Source organism: Mirounga leonina, unplaced genomic scaffold (genome assembly GCF_011800145.1).
Source record: "Mirounga leonina isolate KUSES-001 unplaced genomic scaffold, KU_Mleo_1.0 Mir_92, whole genome shotgun sequence".
Lineage (NCBI taxonomy): Eukaryota > Metazoa > Chordata > Mammalia > Carnivora > Phocidae > Mirounga > Mirounga leonina.
Window position 1 is genome coordinate 9,756,388 of NW_023270852.1, and position 13,987 is coordinate 9,770,374.

Genomic DNA, 13,987 nt, shown 5'->3' on the forward strand with positions numbered 1-13,987 from the left:
CCCAGAACAAACTAGTTATGGCCCTACATCCCCTGAGGTTTCTACTGTGGGTGTTCTTAGAATATTTTACACAGTGGATTTTAAGTGTTTGCTTATCCTTGGATCTCCCTAATAAGTAGTAGCGGGAGGTGGGACAAAGAAAGAAGCTGAAAGAACTCCAAGAAATTTTCTCATGCCAAAATTACAAGAGTTTTTGTAGTTTACAGTTTGGGTGCCTCAGTTCTTTTTTTTTTTTTTTTTTTTTTTAAGATTTTATTTATTTATTTGAGAGAGAGAATGAGAGAGAGCACATGAGAGGGGGGAGGGTCAGAGGGAGAAGCAGACTCCCTGCCGAGCAGGGAGCCCGATGCGGGACTCGATCCAGGGACTCCAGGATCATGACCTGAGCCAAAGGCAGTCGCTTAACCAACTGAGCCACCCAGGCGCCCTCTTCGTAATTGGGTGCCTCAGTTCTTGATAAAAAGTCTTCTGGCTAATTCATCGAGGTTGCTAGGACACAGGCCCAGTTCTCTCAAGTGCTCATTTGTATGAAGCACAGAACAGAGATCTTGCCAGTAATGAGTAAAGTGACCACCATCCCTTCGCCTAAGTAATCAAGAAAAACACAAGATTGATGTATCTATTTCAGCCCAGGCAAGTCTCAGAAGATGGTATTGGGTGGAAGTGGTTTTGTTTTTTGTTTTTAAGATTTTATTTATTTGACATAGAGAGCACAAGCAGGGGAAGCGGCAGGCAGAGGGAGAAGCAGGCTCCCCACTGAGCAAGGAACCCAACGCGGGACTCGATCCCAGGACCCTGGATCATGACCTGAGCTGAAGGCAGCCGCTTAACTGACTGAGCCACCCAGGAGCCCCTGGGTGGAAGTAAGTTATTCTAGAAATGGCGAGTGCATCAGTGCAGGTCTTGCGTGGGCGCAGTCCACCCAACAGTCTTCCTCCTGGCACTCCAGGAGGCTTTGTTCGCCCAATAACTCCCTCACCCCTTCAACACAACACACAAAGTTAGCCTAGAGACTTCGTTTTGGAGGACGAGACTTAGGAAGGATGACAGAGGTCTTCAAATAGCCAAAGAGCCAGTATCAAGAAGAAAAATAATCTAAGACCACAAAGAGTAAGCATAGGCGTAGTGGGTAGAGATCCAGGCACGGGGGTGGAGATTAAGAACCATGGGTTACGAGCTGCAGTTCTCCAGTTTACTGGCTACCTGACTTTAGGTCAGTCACATCAGTTCTATGAACTCTGAGCTTTCTTCATCTATGAAATGGGAATTCCATCTCCCTTCACAGGATTGTGAGGATCTAACAGTCGAGTTTAGTGCATACGCAAAAGCACTCTGTAAATCTGTAAATGTTGTATAATTTAACTATTAGGCACATTTTCAATAAGCTCATTATAAACACAGGTTAGTAAGGAACGAAACAGAGGATAGTCTTGTGATTACAAGCATAAGCTCTGTAACAAAAGAGTCTTGAGTCCCAACTCTGCCACTCGCTAACATGGGTGATTCCGGCAGTGCAACTAACTTATGCGCTGCTTCTGAAACAACGAAGATAATAGTATCTCTTTCTTAGGATTACTGTGAAGATTAGGACAATCTGCAGAAAACGGTTGGCAAATGTTTTCCACTGTAAGTGCTTACAATTGGTAGCTGCCCTCTTTCATATTAAAATATATAAAAGTCTAGCATGTTGCCTTATACAAACAGCTGCTGTAGGAGAGGGAAGAAGTATCTTTTTCCTTGTGCCCTCCTAGCTTCTAGCTGGGGCCCTGTAAATTAGACTGACAAGAGACAGATTAACAAGAGAAAAGCATACAAGTTGTATTAGCATGTGCACTGTGGATACCCATGGGTGAAATTAGTGAGGAGTAATTTAAAGAGGTAGATACAATTTGGGGTTTATATAACTAATTCAGCAGGAAAAAGGCAGGGGGATAAAAGGCACTTGTGGAAAAACCAATGACCTGTTGGAAAGATAAATCGACCCTAAAGAGAACAGATGAGACATGATAGTTTGTGACAGTGTCTGCCTGGGTATGGGGGCATACCTTGCTTTAGCAAGAATTTCCTGGTCCCTAGTCCTTCCAGAGTGCATTCTTTTTACAAGTTAAATATACGTACCATAGTGGATCCAACTTTGTGCTAGGTCACATCCCTCCCTGAGGACTAAAGATTATTTCTAGCTGTTGAGAGAGTTGCCAGGTGATTGCTCTCCTCACCAGACTTCTGTCTCCAAGAAGAAAGTAGAGAAATTGCTTCCAGGGAGGGGATTGAAGACAGTTGAGTTCTTTTTGGAGGTTCTGCTTCTAGGCAGGTAAGGGGTTTCAGGAACTCCTATGCCTTCGGCTCAAAATACTTCTTTTGGAAAAGTGACATATTTTGAGGTGGCATATCCTGATCTCAGTCACTACTCAATAAATATTGATTCCCCCAGGGGCCCCTGGGTGGCTCAGTCGTTAAGTGGCTGCCTTCGGCTCAGGTCATGGTCCCAGGGTCCTGGGATCGAGCCCCGCGTCAGGCTCCCTGCTCTGCGGGGAGCCTGCTTCTCCCTCTTGTATTTGCTCTCTCACTGTCTCTCTCTCTCTTTCTGTCAAATAAATAAATAAAATCTTTAAAAAAAATATTGATTCCCCCATACCTTACTTACCTTGGATTGAATAACATTGCAGAGTGCTGGTCTCTACATCACCTGAGGTCTTAAATTTGACAAAACTAGGCAATAAATCATTCAAACATTTCAGTGCTTACTATGTAAAAATGCCATAGGGTTTAATGGTGAATAAGACAGAAATACTGTTAAATTTACAATGTTGTTATGTTACAGAAGACACTGACTGACCTATAATGTGCCTCTTAAAACACTGGGTTCTCAGACTCACCTTAGCAACAATGCCATCTCTAATATTAGGTAACACTAGAACACAAGTGAGGGGAAGGTAGCATGAGGACTAGCAGTATAATGGCCAGAATGCCTTCCTAATATTATTAGGCATAAAATACGCTCTAATGCCCTGGGTTCAATCACAGCTCTTAACAGAACCACTAAGTCAGAATTGAGAAAACAGACTAAAGGAGATTATTTACAACACCCCAAGGACAGTAAAGGTCACAGCATCCCAGCCTACAATTCTACTCCCACAGCGGAAGAAAAATAAAAATGTAGGTCCTCATAAGAGATGTGGTTCTGCAACTGTACATAAAGGCAAGGAGGCAGCGTGGGTCAAGCTGGAAAACCAAGGACTTGACAATCAGATGTGTGACCTCAGTCAAGTTGATATCTTCTTGGTACATCAGGGTTTTTACTAGCAAAATGGAAATAACAGCATCTTCCTGGGATTGTTGAGAGATGAATTGAGGTGGGCCTCAGAAGACTGTTGGGCATGTGTCAAGCAGATGCTAGCTATTATCTGATGTGTGCTTGAATCAATAATGGTACACTTACTTTCCAGGTGAACTTCTCTGAATCGCAGTTTGGTATTCTCAAAAATAAACTGAGATATGCTTTTGACCAGCATCAAATTGTATAATTGGTTAAATATCCCATGTACTATATAACTATATACCGCATAGTAAGCCCTCAATTTCAGTTAGATCCAGAGGTAATCCCATAGTTCAATTCTTCCAAAAACACACAAGAAACAACAGGTGTTGGTGAGGATATGGAGAAAAAGAAACCCTTGTGCACTGTTGGGAGGAATGCAAACTGGTGCAAACACTGTGGAAAACAGTATGCAGGTTCCTCCAAAATTAAAAACAATTACCGTATGATCCAGTAATTCCACTACTGGGTATTTACCCAAAGAATATGAAAACACTAATTCAAAAAGATATATGCACCCCTGTGTTTATTGCAACATTACTTACAATTGCCAGACATGGAAGCAGCCCAAATGTTTATTGATAGATGAATGGATAAATAAGTGGTGTATGTATACAATGGAATATTACTCAGCCATAAAAAGAATGGAATTTTGACATTTGCAACAACATGGATGAATCTAGAGAATATAATACTAAGTGAAATAAGTCAAAGACAAATACCACATGATTTCACTCATATGTGGAATTTAAGAAACAAAATAAATGGACCAAGAAAAAAAAAAAAGATAAACCAAGAAACAGACTGTTAACTACAGAGAACAAACAGATGGTTACCAGAGGGGAGGGGGGGTAGGAGGATAGGTGGAATAAGTGAAGGGGATCAAGAGGACACTTATCATGATGAACACTGAGTAATGTACAGAATTGTGGAATCACTATATTGTACATCTGAAACTAATAGAATACTGTGTTAACTGTACTGGAATTAAAATTCAAAAAATATTCCCAAGTGTCCAAGCAGAATGAAAACAGTTTCACCCTAGTTAAGTCGGATTCCTTCTTTAGATCTTAAATGTCACTATCTCAGAGAAACCCTCTGTGAACCCCAATGCTAGAATAGTTCTCTTTCATATTTCTCAAAACATGGTATATTTTTCACAGCATATCTCACAAAGTATATTTTTTAGAGTAAGTAATTCTTTTCTTTGTTCTACCAGGGCATTCAGTACAAACATCTAACATAATTCATGTCCCACTAGTTTATGCTTTCTTGGGATTGCTCTCAGGCCAAGACAGTCACTTCAGAAAAGTTTTTGTCCTTTCCTCGCCAGTAGCCATGACTGGTCAGTGAGGGATTTTAGTGTTTGGCCTCCTTGCCTCAAGGTGGGACAACTCTAAAGGGTAATCCTAGCTCTGGGACCTCTGCTGAACAATTCCCCTCCCCTCCCACTGATGAAATTTCCTTCCCTCACTCCCCTGACAGGGCACTTCCCCACTTACCAAAGTGCAGCTGGGGGGCTTGAGTTTAACATCTTCTCAAATAACACAGTTACAGACAATTTAATGGTCCGTAAACATTGGCAGTGCTTAAGACAGAATGAAGACACAAGTAAATGGACTTTTCCACAAACATCAATGACAAACTTTTGGGAAGATCTCATTGCCTGGCTTATAAAGGCTTCATCTTGAGTCTCATACAGATAGAAAAACAACTCCAGAAATTCCAGCTGTGCTGGAAAATGTTCGCTGTTCCCCAGTATCTCAAGCCACTGAAGGATCTTCCTTTTTATCTCCAGTGACATTTTACAGTTCAAAGTTGTCTCCAGTTGTTTTACTAGATCATCATTCAAAAGGCCAAACAAAAAGCGTTTCGTCTGCATCAAATGGGGATCTTGATCACTGTTGCTTTCAAGCAATAGCTTCAAATCTTCAAAAGACTGAAGGGAATTGTTCCTGGTCCCCCAATTGTCTTTCAACATATAGAACATAGCTGCAAGAAACTCCTGAACATGCAGGTGGGTGAACACATAGCAATTTTCATACTCCGTGTGCTTTTGAAGAATACTCATGTCCAGGAAAATCAGCACATCCTAGTTTATGCTTAGATCTCCTCCAGAAGGTATGTATCACAAGGCAGATACTCTTTATGGTATGATATCTTGTACAGTGAAGTACTCAAAAGAAAATGGGGATTATGAGGATGATTTTTACTTTCTTCGTTATACTTTTATCTATCTTCCATTTTCTAACAGTTAACTGCTATGAGGGGGAATCCTGATTTCCTAAATTTATGGCCAGTAATAAATACCATAAGAATAAACTTCCTTATACCAAATCAGAAATTAAGGTCAAAGCAGAAAGTTATCTTCAAGATCATTTAACACAATAAGCAATTTTTATTTATTAGTGCTTGGAATAAACTAGGTCTCAATTACTCCTTGAATGAAATAATGTGGCCCATCAGAAAACAGCATAGCTGGGTTAAGAATGATTTCTCACCTGGTCGTTTTCTTTCTACGGTAATTCTATTTATACAAACTAGAATTCAACTACATAGAATTTGAAACAAATTAGGGGGAATGGAAATGGTATTGAAGTAAGACTAAGAAGACCTGGTTCTAGAAATTACATTCTATATGGACGAGTTGGTCACCACTCCTGGAACTTAATTACAGGATCATTTCTAAAGGAAGAAAGTGGTTGTGATAAACCCAACAGTCCTTTCCAAACTCAGGGACTCTTTAATCTGTAAAATGAGACATGAATACACCCTTCTTCATCAGACTGTGAGCTTCTGACTGGGCATTTCCAAATACTCCTCTTACTGAGGCCCTGAATTAACATGGCCCTGATTCTGACCTTGGCCAGAAAGCCAGTTTTGTTGACTCTTTTTGAATAATCATCATCAACTGTCCCCTGGGGCATAAACCCCTATTACACTTCAAACCCTCAAGCTCCTCCCAAATCTGAAAACAAAACACATCTACTCACCCTCCACTGCCTCCTGATCATCTTGCTCCTCCTGTGTCCTGGCATCCTCTGGTCCCATGGTCTGGGCTGTCCCTGTGACAGGTTCCAACAGGATTAGGAGGTTCACCAAAGACAAGGGGAGCTTTAGTGATAGCTAGAACAGGGGCCAGAATTGTCCTCAGCAGTCCATTTCTATGACATCTGGGCTTAAGAAAACTGGAGCCAACGGAGCCTCAGACTCCACCAGCTTAGCTAAGGGAGAAGTGATGTGGTATCAACAACACTGGAGCAGGGACCTCTTGCCAGACCCTCCATCCTGTAACTTGAGGGCAGGTGCCTTAGTCTAAACCTGTTTCCTTGTCTACTCTGACCTCACAGGAATATGGTGAGGCTCCTGGGAAATAATGAATACAACTTTATAGCTGTAAAGCCTTGTAAAGAACACAAGAAAGAAAATTTTGATGTCTAATATTTCATACTTAGGAATGACCAAAGATATCAGCTTGGCTTATGCCCCTTAATATTTTGCCCATTCCTCATATTTTAGCAAAGATTTTAAATCCTATTTTAAGTTATTTAAAATTTAATGCAACCTATGACTATTTGCAGTTCAGGCAAAGGAACACTAGATGGGACAATTCTTATCATTCAATTCCTTTAATCATCCTACCTGGTACAAGATGGCTGAATTACTCCCAATTAAGGAGCCAGGCTGAGTAATAGCACTCAAAACCCTCCTGCCTCTTCAGGGTTTTTCAAATGATCCAACAATGGTTTAATCCCCAAGTCCCTTTCAGAGAATCATGCCGATGGGCCTCAGGAAGCACACCCTTCCCCCAGCCCCAGACAGGTCCCCAGCATCACTCACAGTTGCTCTCTCACACAGATCCTTCAGGTTCATCTTGCCGAAGATTTTGAGAGCGACATCCCAGGCTTGCTCCCCGGGATAATATTTTTTCATCAGATTAGCCAGGTCTTCTCAATTGGCCTTCTTCACACCAGCCCAGACAGAGTATCTGGCAGTCCCTGGGCTCCACAGTCTCATTCTTTAAAAGTAACTTGAATTTATTCAATTCCTCTTTGTTTAGCTCTTCTAAATACAATAGCAGCCCAAAGTCAGGAAAGAAGGAAGACAACGACCCATCTGTTATCTTGCTCACGGATCAGTATTCAGGCTTCGGTGGGAGAAAAACAATCAGAAGAACATGAATAGGGGCACCTGGGTGGTACAGTCTGTTGAGTGTCCGACTCTTGGTTTCTGCTCAGGTGGTGATCTCAGGGTCGTGAGATGGAGCCCCGTGTAGGGCTCCAAGTTCAGTGCAGGGTCTGCTTAAGACTCTCTCTGCCTCTGCCCCTCCCCCCTGAACACCCTCTCTCGGGGCGGGGGGCGGGGGAGGAGAGGGGGAGTGGGGCGGGGGTAGCAGGAGGGAAGGGAGGAGCAGGGGGGGACTGAGGGGGTAGTGGGGGGAAAAGAAGAGCTAGGGCGCGTGGGTGGCTCAGTCGGTTAAGCATCTGCCTTCGGCTCAGGTCATGATCCTGGAGTCCCGGGATCGAGCCCCGCATCGGGCTCCCTGCTCAGTGGGGAGCCTGCTTCTCCCTCTGACCCTCCCCCCTCTCATGCTCTCTGTCTCTCATTCTCTCTCTCTCAAATAAATAAATAAAATCTTTAAAAAAAAAAAAAAGTCTAGGGCGCCTGGGTGGCTCAGTTGGTTAAGCGACTGCCTTCAGCTCAGGTCATGATCCCAGAGTCCTGGATTGAGTCCCACATCAGGCTCCCTGCTCAGCGGGGAGCCTGCTTCTCCCTCTCCTGCTCTCCCTGCTTGTGTTCTCTCTCTCTGTCAATAAAATCTTAAAAAAAAAAAAAGAAAAGAAAAAGAAAGCTAAACTAAAAAAAAAAATAACAGGTTCATCTAAAAAAAAGAATATGAACAAACAGGACTGATGGAAAGGATTAGAAAACAAAATGCCTATAAAAATATAGATTAATTCCACAAACACGTGTTGAAGCCCCAGTGTTAGGTTCAGTATTTAGTGTCCCCTGTACTACATTTGCTGTCACAAAAACATTCCTTTAATACAGACCACTGTAGGTTTCTTCCACCTTCCCAAAGTTACTCCCAGTCCCACAACTTATGAGCTGTAAGAAATAAAGGCAATTCATCTCTCTGAGCCTCAGTTTACTCTCCTGAAGTGAGGAGATCAGAATCACCCTCAGAGAACTGCAGTTCAGATTAAATGAGGTAGAGTTCATCTATCACCTGGCACAGACCAGGCTCCTAAGTACCAGCAACTCTCCTCGTGCCTTCACTCCCTGACCAACACCCAACATGTATCTCAGCCCATAAAACATTGTTATTGCACCCCCACCAACACATCATTACTCTTGAAGAACAAACAACTGGAATATGCCACCATCTAGCTCTTTTTGTCCTGTCATCTCTGGTCACAAATCCATACACAGCCAGTGAGGGTCTGCGTTTCCAGCTCACGAGCTCCTTCCACACCCACTCCCCAACACTGCACATATTCTGGAAGTGTTCCACATTAAAGCTCACCCAAAACCACATTCTCTCACATCACTGACCTCAGCTCCCCTGACCATGTTCCACTCCAACATTTCATTCTGATGCTCACTCCAGACTTTATCAGCAAGGACTACTCTACACTTAACCCACAGGCTCCTATAACCCATTCTCTCCTAATACCTTCCAGGTAACAGAGCAATTTCTTGCCCTCCCTCCCACTGTGACAGTTCTTCCAATACAATCAAATCCTCTTCTTTTGAGGCGGTTTTCCTTTTATCTATCAGCCACTTAAGAGCCTTATACAGTTTGTTATTCAGCACAGGTACCTCCAGTTAATCACTTAAACTGTGTCAAGTGCCTCATCTCCTTTTGAGTAACTGGTTAGAGAGGCAGAGCTAGTAAGTAATACAGACAGAACTGAGATCCTTCCGTCCTCCAAAATACTTAACCCTAATCTTGCTAATGGGCCTGTAAAAGAAGGATGAGGGAAATAAAAATGTACAGGAGGGGGATTTTACTTCTTAAGCAGAAAGTGAATTACCTCAAAATTACATAGTAAATCAGGACTTTATCCTACAGTAATTAGGGAGCAATCAACTATTTTAGGAACTTGTCTTTTTTTTTTTTAACTGCACTGAAGAAATATTCTAGATTCTAGATTAGGATGTGACCAAAACAGGTTCCATAGTAATTTTTTAAGAAGAAGCAAAAAGGAATAAATTTGAGGAAACTTCAAAGGAACACTGAAATTTCTCCAGGACCAAAAGGCTTCTCCCTGACCACTCAGTAGTCTCAACGACATATAAACATGTCCAACTCTAGTCTTACATAAATGTTCCCTTTACTCCACTTCTGCTTCATCTTCATGCTCAAACTTCTTCAGAGTCTTCTATATGTAACCTATTATTCCTCCACAATCCACTGCAATCTCACTTTTGCAACCAGAATTCCACTGAGATAACTTATACCAATTACCACCCTGTTGCAAAACCCAATAGGTATTTATTTTTGGATTCAACGGTCATATCTATAAGCAAGAAAAAGAATAGTCCCTACCTCTGCAAAGATTAGAAGTTAATGCACGCACCTAACTTACAGGGTGCCATACATATAATAATTACTGTTTTAACAATGCCTTACTGCTTGATGTTCTCTTTCCCCTTTGCTTTCATAATACCACACTTTCTTCATTTTCCTCTGGTCTTTTCAGATGTCTCTGTGAGCCAAGATCTGTATGGTTCTGAATCCTATTGGGTTTCTACTACTACATGAGGTCTACTATTCTGAGAGAAAGTACCATATACTCTGGCCTCCTTCCCAAAGGTTTTATGCTGTTCTTAAAGGAACTGGTATTTTTGTTCTGTGGTCTTCCGTTGTTTATATTTTTGGGAAAAGGAAAACTTCTCTGGGGTTGCTCTTCTTATGTCAAGGCATATCATAAATTCCAACATATTCTGAACTAAAATGGGAATCAATAGTCTAAGAGGATTTATTTCAATTTGCAAATTTATTGGTGTAAATGTTTGCCCCTTATAATTAAAGCACATTTGTTCAAACTATTCATTCAGTGCACAATAATGACCACATTTGTTGAAGATCTACAGTGTATAGGTTCTTCGTGAAAATTTTCTTTAGTCTTAAAAACAGTCCTGAAACTTGCCTAGGTTACAGAGTTGACAAGTGGCCAAACTACGAAGCTCATTCTCTTTCTACCAGGTAACACTGCCTTTTAATTTCACTTTATTTTTCTAGGCACAGGGAATTCGGGGTTAAATGCAATCTGGGTGACCATGTTCTGTGATACTGGACCCTGCGCTGAACACCGGGCTTTGGGAAGAGGAGGACCTCTAAATATGTAATGGCATTTTTTCTGAGCTCTAGTAGTACTCTAGAACACGAAGGAGGGATTCTTTTCTAGAAAGGGTAGAGATGAGAAAGTTTGGGGGAAGTGACATTTTATCTAGAAAACAGGATATTCTCACCCTTTTCATAGACTCTTGCCTGATTTTCTTTCTTGGTTGCTCTGATGGAATCTCCTCTAGCAGTTTCTCAACCTGGCTACTACTAACCTTGTCGGCCAGACCATTCTTTATTTGAGGGACTCTCAGATGCACTATATGATGTGTAGCAGCACTGCTGGCCTCTACCCACTAGATACCATTCGAATTTTCAGTCTCCCACAGTTGTGACAAAGTATCTTCAGACATTGCCAGATGTCCCCAGGGCAGCAAACTGCCCCAGGGTGAAACCACTTCCAAAGCCTTACCAACTCTATTGCTGAATATGCACCTCAATCAGTCCTTCTCTATGATGCTACCATAACAAACAAATCAAAGCAGCAGAGTAGATAACTCAGGAAAAGACAATCTGATAAGATTTTATGTATAACAGAAGGAATACTGTAATTGAAAAGGAAAGCATTTCAGTGCAGATTATTAGGACAACTGGTAAACCATTCAGAAAAAATTAGTATCTTTACAGAATAAAGCTCAGAGTAAATCAGTAAGCCATTAATAATACTTCAAACCAGAGGGGGGGAAATAGCAGGGAATATTCATTACACCTTAGGAGAGGAAGGATTTACCAGCTTGGGCACAATAAGGGAAATGATTGAAAATCTGGATGACTATTAGACGATACAGTTAACTATGTTGAAATTACAGCCTCTTGTCCATAAGAATAAAAAAGTAGCAAAAAATTTTATAGGAAATTTGGCAAATATAGTTGGAGTATAAATCAGCAAAAACCACTTCAGAACTGTTGACATTAACTATTAAAATTGTAGATATGTACCCAGACTCAGCTCTTGGTTCTAATACTATTCTCCAATAAGAGGAATCAGGGCTTCTTGGAGAAATTGCAGATTCTAGGGCTGGGAATATACAAGATGAGCCTAGAGCTTATAGTACCAGAAAGGAAAAAGGATGCGGTAGGTCAAAAAGACATAGCCAACTGGAAAGAGCTCCCACTGGCCAAAATAACATACTATTTTATTATAACCCAAAGCAGAAAGCAAATATCCAAGAGTACATACAGATATAAATGACTGAATGAATAAATAAATGGGGGGGAAAAGACCAATGAATAAATGGGGGGAATGAATAATGGGGGGAAAAAGACCAATCTCTCTTACGGAAGAATTCCAAATATGTTACATAGATATTCCCTCCTCCAGGAAGTAAATCTTAACCCTATTCCACTCCTACACATGAGTGTGGACTGTGCTTAGCAATTTGCTAAGTGGGGAAACCTGATAAACATGGTCTCAGCCTGGCGATCAAGGTTATCAGTCATAGGTCATTGTTAATAGTATGTACCATTGATAACTACGTGATGAGAATGATATGTCACCACTGTCCTATTTCTCCCCCAAAACCTAAATCCCAGTCTATACATGAGGAAAACATCAAGACAAACCCAAAATGACGTGCTACAAAATACCTGACCAGTACTTCTCAAAACCGTCAGGGTCCTCTAAAAAAAAAAAAAAGGGCAAGAGGCAGCAGAAAGAGAAATCAAGGAATCAATCCCATTTACATTTGCACCAAAAACCATAAGATACCTAGGAATCAACCTAACCAAAGAGGTAAAGGATCTGTACTCTGAAAACTATATAACACTTATGGAAGAAATTGAGGAAGACACAAAGAAATGCAAAAGCATTCCATGCTCATGGATTGGAAGAACAAATATTGTTAAAATATCTATACTACCCAAAGCAATATACATATTCAATGCAATCCCTATCAAAATATCACCAGCATTTTTCACAGAGCTGAACAACCCTAAAATTTGTATGGAATCAGAAAGGACCCCGAATCGCCAAAGTAATGTTGAAAAAAAAACCAAAGCTGGTGGCATCACAATTCCAGAATTCCAGCTCTATTACAAAGCTGTCATCATCAAGACAGTATGGTACTGGCACAAAAACAGACACATAGATCAATGGAACAGAATAGAGAACCCAGAAATGGACCCTCAACTCTATGGTCAACTAATCTTCGACAAAGCAGGAAAGAATATCCAATGGAGAAAAGACAGTCTCTTCAACAAATGGTGTCGGGAAAATTGGACAGTCACATGCAGAAGAATGAAATTAGACCACTTACACCACACACAAAAATAAACTCAAAATGGATGAAAGACCTAAATGTGAGACAAGAATCCATCAAAATCCTAGAAGAGAACACAGTAGCAACCTCTATGACCTTAGCCATGGCAACTTCTGGCTAGACATGTTTCCAAAGGCAAAAATGAACTACCGGGACTTCATCAAGATAAAAAGCTTCTGCACAGCAAAGGAAATAACAAAACTAAAAGACAACTGACAGAATGGGAGAAGATATTTGCAAATGACATATCAGATAAAGGGCTAGTATCCAAAATCTATAAAGAATTTATCAAACTTGGGCGCCTGGGTGGCTCAGTTGGTTAAGCGACTACCTTCGGCTCAGGTCATGATCCTGGAGTTCCAGGATCGAGTCCCGCATCAGGCTCCTCTGACCCTCCCCCCTCTCATGTACTCTTTCTCTCTCATTCTCTCTCTCAAAATAAATAAAATCTAAAAAAAATAATTTATCAAACTCAACACCCAGAAAAAACAGAAGAATCCAGTCAAGAAATGGGCAGAGGGGCGCCTGGGTGGCTCAGTCATTAAGTGTCTGCCTTCGGCTCAGGTCATGATCCCAGGGTACTGGGATCGAGTCCCACATCGGGCTCCCTGCTCAGCAGGAAGCCTGCTTCTCCCTCCTCCATTCCCCCCTGCTTGTGTTCCCTCTCTCGCTGTCTCTCTCTGTCAAAATAAATAAATAAAATCTTAAAAAAAAAAAAAAGAAATGGGCAGAAGACACGAACACACATTTCTCCAAATAAGACATACAAAAGGCTAACAGAGGGGTGGCTGGGTGGCTCCATCAGTTAAGCGTCAGACTCTCAATTTTGGCTCAGGTCATAATCTCAGGGTCCTGAGATTCCTGAGATTGAGCACCCCGTTGGGCTCCACCCTCAGCAGAGAGCCTGTCAGATTCTCTCATCCTTTCCCTCTCCCTCTGCCCCTCCCCCTGCTCACTCATATGTGTGCACGCCCTCTAAAAATAAATATTTTTTAAAAATGTCCAACACACAAAAAAATGCTCAACATCACTCATCATCAGGGAAATACAAATCAAAACCAC

At 41.5% G+C, this 13,987-nt stretch overlaps 1 protein-coding gene across 1 annotated transcript in view; it reads right to left on the reverse strand.

Moving 5' to 3' along the window:
- NLRP14 (NLR family pyrin domain containing 14) overlaps positions 1–8,725 on the reverse strand; it is a 29,440-nt gene extending 20,715 nt beyond the window's left edge. The window contains 8 exon segments of the mRNA XM_034995112.1: positions 186–230; positions 460–579; positions 4,819–5,408; positions 6,178–6,227; positions 6,310–6,442; positions 7,157–7,306; positions 7,308–7,443; positions 8,670–8,725. Of these exon segments, the coding sequence (XP_034851003.1) occupies positions 186–230; positions 460–579; positions 4,819–5,408; positions 6,178–6,227; positions 6,310–6,442; positions 7,157–7,306; positions 7,308–7,443; positions 8,670–8,725 (1,280 nt within the window).
- Positions 8,726–13,987: the final 5,262 nt, after the last annotated feature.